Source organism: Nicotiana tabacum, chromosome 6 (assembly GCF_000715075.1).
Source record: "Nicotiana tabacum cultivar K326 chromosome 6, ASM71507v2, whole genome shotgun sequence".
Taxonomy (NCBI): domain Eukaryota; kingdom Viridiplantae; phylum Streptophyta; class Magnoliopsida; order Solanales; family Solanaceae; genus Nicotiana; species Nicotiana tabacum.
The window spans coordinates 150,530,886-150,534,496 of NC_134085.1; the positions used below are offsets into that span (position 1 = coordinate 150,530,886).

The 3,611-nt window shown below is 36.4% G+C and overlaps 1 protein-coding gene across 1 annotated transcript; it reads right to left on the minus strand.

Moving 5' to 3' along the window:
* Positions 1-668: 668 nt before the first annotated feature.
* Positions 669-2,845, minus strand: LOC142182106 (uncharacterized). Its single transcript, XM_075256051.1, has 4 exons — positions 1,689-2,845; positions 1,023-1,337; positions 842-941; positions 669-737 (listed from the first exon to the last, which is right to left on the minus strand). Exons 1-4 carry the CDS (start codon positions 2,843-2,845, stop codon positions 669-671), a joined length of 1,641 nt encoding a protein of 546 aa, XP_075112152.1.
* Between the last annotated feature and the right edge of the window lie 766 nt (positions 2,846-3,611).

The following is a 3,611-nucleotide window of genomic DNA, read 5'->3' on the forward strand; positions in this document are numbered from 1 at the left end:
CCCAAATTTCATTCACTTTGTTCATCTTCTTCATCTTCATCTTCATCAGATTCTTCTATCTCTTCATCATTTTCAATAGCATCAATATCAAGTGTTCTTTCAGTTTCAGCAGTCTCTTTTTCAATGTCATGTACTTCCAGTTCACCATTTTCATGGCGTAAGCAATCAAGATCATCAATGACATTTGGAAGTACTACGGGTAAATCCTCATCTTCTTGGTACGGGATATTTGGGGAATCAATACGGCTTCTAGCTTTTATTTTGCACACCGCCCACCAATCAACCCTATCTTTTCTTTTGCTGGGATATTCTGCAAAATATACTTGTTGTGCTTGTTCAGCCAACACAAAAGGTTCATAGGCATAGCTCGAGAAACTCTTCTTATGATTGATATCGATTAGACCATATTGATTATGGACTTTCAGTCCTCGACCCACGGTTGGATCAAACCAATCACATTTGAATAACACAAGAGTAGTTCTTTTCTTTGTCGGATTAGAATACTCTAGTTGTATCACGTCAAAGAGTAATCCATAGTAGTCACTTTCATAGTCACTCCAACTTTTTCCTTTGATGCACACGCCACTATTCATAGTTGTTTTGTTAGAGCCATATGTTAGAGTGTCGAACTTATAGCCATTCGTGAAATACTGAGGCCATGTTTCCACCTACTTATAAGGACCAAAAGCTAAGTCTTTCAACCGCTCATCAGTTATGTTATTAGCTGGATTAAGAACCTATTAATAAAAAAAATAGATCAATTGTATGTTTAGTTAAATATAAATTTTAAGTCAAGACAAATAAAGACTACAATTCTTTTATTCAATTATAATTTACTCACATAAGTTTCAAACCACTTGGCAAATCTACTATTTGTCTCTTTATCAATTTGCTCAAGGCTAATATTTTCTGAATTCCTTTTCAATTCATCTTCAAAGATGCTACAAAAGCAATAAAATTATACTAAGTTAGCCCATTTATCCAATATATATGCACTATATTGGTCAAAAATATCAACTTACAGGACGAATTGTTGAACCTCCTCACAATTTAACAAAACATACATTTGTGCCGCATCCCACTCATCATCGGTCAAATATCGACCTTCTTTCCCCCCACTCAAACGTCCTGGATGCAAAAAGATGGACAAACAACCATCAGGTGCATCGACTTCATAACCATCATCATTTCGAGTAACTTTAGTAAGCCTAGTCTGCACGTTAGGCTGGAAATAATGGGAACTCAAAGTTGAAATTTCTTGAATGATATAAGCTTCACATATTGATCCCTCGACACGAGCTCTATTTTTTGCCTTCTTTTTGTAAGTGTGCAACTCCCTACAATTCAAATATATTTTAGTATATTGTTAAGTAAATAAATTAATTATCTAATCAAGATTCAATTGAGACTCTTACCGCTCAAAAGGATACATCCACCGAAACTAAACTGGACCACCGACTATTGCTTCATATGGTAAATGAATCGGCAGATGTTCCATGGGATTAAAGAAACCAGGAGGAAATATTTTCTCTATCTTGCAAATTGTTATCTTTATGTTTTCTTCAAGCTTCTATAAATCTTCTACTTTTAAAACAGTTGCACATAAACCTTTAAAAAATAAGCTAATCTCTGTTAAGGCATTCCAAATTGGCTCTGGCAAAAAATCTCGAAATGCAACTGGTAGCAACCTTTCAAGAAATACATGACAATCGTGGCTCTTCATCCTTGATAATTTATAATCTTCCATGTCTACACATCTAGACAAATTGGAAGCATAACCATCTGGAAACCTTAAGCCTTTCACCCATTCACATACCAACTTTCTTTGTTCTTTTGTCAATGAATATGCTGCCTTTGGCTTCAAAATTTTCCCTTGATGCTCCTTCAATTCAAGCTCGGGATGATTGTAATAAGCCTGCACATCCATTCTAGCTTTTAAATTATCCTCCGTTTTATCTTTTACATCCATTAATGTGTTGAATATATTATCAAACACATTTTTCTCGATATGCATGACATCGAGATTATGCCGAATAATATTTGTGCGCCAATATGGCAATTCCGAGAAAATACTTTGTTTTGTCCAATTATGTTGATCCCCAAATCCTGGCAACTTATCGGAGGCGCGATCATCGAAAATATTTGGTAAGTCACACACTTTGTTCCAAACTTCTTCACTAGACAACCTAGGAGAAGGAGGAGAGTGTTCAACTCTTCCTTTTAAAAATGATTTTTTATCCCTGCGAAATGAATGACCTATAGGCAAAAATTGACGATGACAATCAAAAAATGAAGCTTGTCTTCCATCTTTTAAGTGAAATGCCTTACTTTTTCCCATACAACAAGGGCATGCCAAATGACCATGGGTGCTCCATCCAGACAACATTCCATAAGCTAGGAAGTCATTGATAGTCCACATAAGTGCAGCTCGCATTTGAAAATTTTGTTTCTTATAAGAGTCATAAGTCTCAACCCCATCAACCCATAATTGCTTCAATTCATCAATAAGAGGTTGTAAGTATAAGTCTATATTCTTTCCGGGGCTTTTTGGACCAGGAATGAGAAGACTTAAGAACATGTACGGGCTACTCATACACATTCCGGGTGGAAGATTGTATGGTGTAATGATTACTGGCCAACAAGAATAAGGATGGGTCATCTGCCCATATGGACTAAACCCATCAGCTGCAAGTCCAAGCCTAATATTTCGAGGCTCAGCTGCAAAGCCAGGATGGCATTGGTCAAACTTTTTCCATACCTCTCCATCACTTGGATGACTCATTACCCCAGGTTCTCGACGAGATTTCCAGTGCCATGTCATATTTTCAGCAGTCTTTGTTGACATATATAATCTTTGTAATCTCGGAGCTATAGGAAAATAACGTAGTACTTTATATGCAACATCTTTTTGCCTTCCATTGCCTCCTCTCTTAGGCTTATAACGTGGTTGACCACACTTTGGACAATCCACTTTATCTTTACTCCTTGTAATATAGGATACAACTTGTCTTGCATACATCTATCTTTTCATATCCTAGCCCAAGTTTTGCAACCATTTGTTTAGTCCTATAGTAATCGTTAGGTAACTTAGCATCTTCAGGTAAGAGCTCCTTCAGAAATAGCAAAATTTGGTTATAGCAATTGTCACTTATGTTAAACTCAGACTTAATGTTCAGTAGCCTGCAGACCGTTGACAACGTAGAATGATTAACACATCCATCAAATAATGGCTCTTCTGAAGCTTTTAGCATATCAAAAAAATCTTGAGCATTTCGATTAGGAGGTTGTTCTTCTTCACCATCAAAATTAAATCCATCACTTTCAAAGTTGAAACTATGACCAATTGCATCCAATACCATAGTGCGATACAGATTTTCTGTTGTTATCTCAGGACCTATTTCTTTTTCTGTATTGCTACTAGGTTGAGGTCTAGAAATTGGTACAAAAGGCTCCCCATGTGATTCCCATTGATAATAGTTAGGCATGCTTGTACAGATGTGCTTTAACATCATGAGGTTCAAGAAACCCGCTAATGTTTCTACATCTTGAACATGGACACCTTATACTCCCATTAGAAACGAAGTCATGTTGCATTAATGCAAACTCTACAA

Bases quoted from the DNA above. Each gene is read 5' to 3' on its own strand.
- LOC142182106 (XM_075256051.1), bottom strand. From the start codon at position 2,845: ATGTCAACAAAGACTGCTGAAAATATGACATGGCACTGGAAATCTCGT. The intron at 942-1,022 runs GTAAGTTGATAT...TTGCTTTTGTAG, and splicing joins GAGGTTCAACAATTCGTCCT to CATCTTTGAAGATGAATTGA. The intron at 738-841 runs GTGAGTAAATTA...TTTTATTAATAG, and splicing joins CCAAGTGGTTTGAAACTTAT to GTTCTTAATCCAGCTAATAA.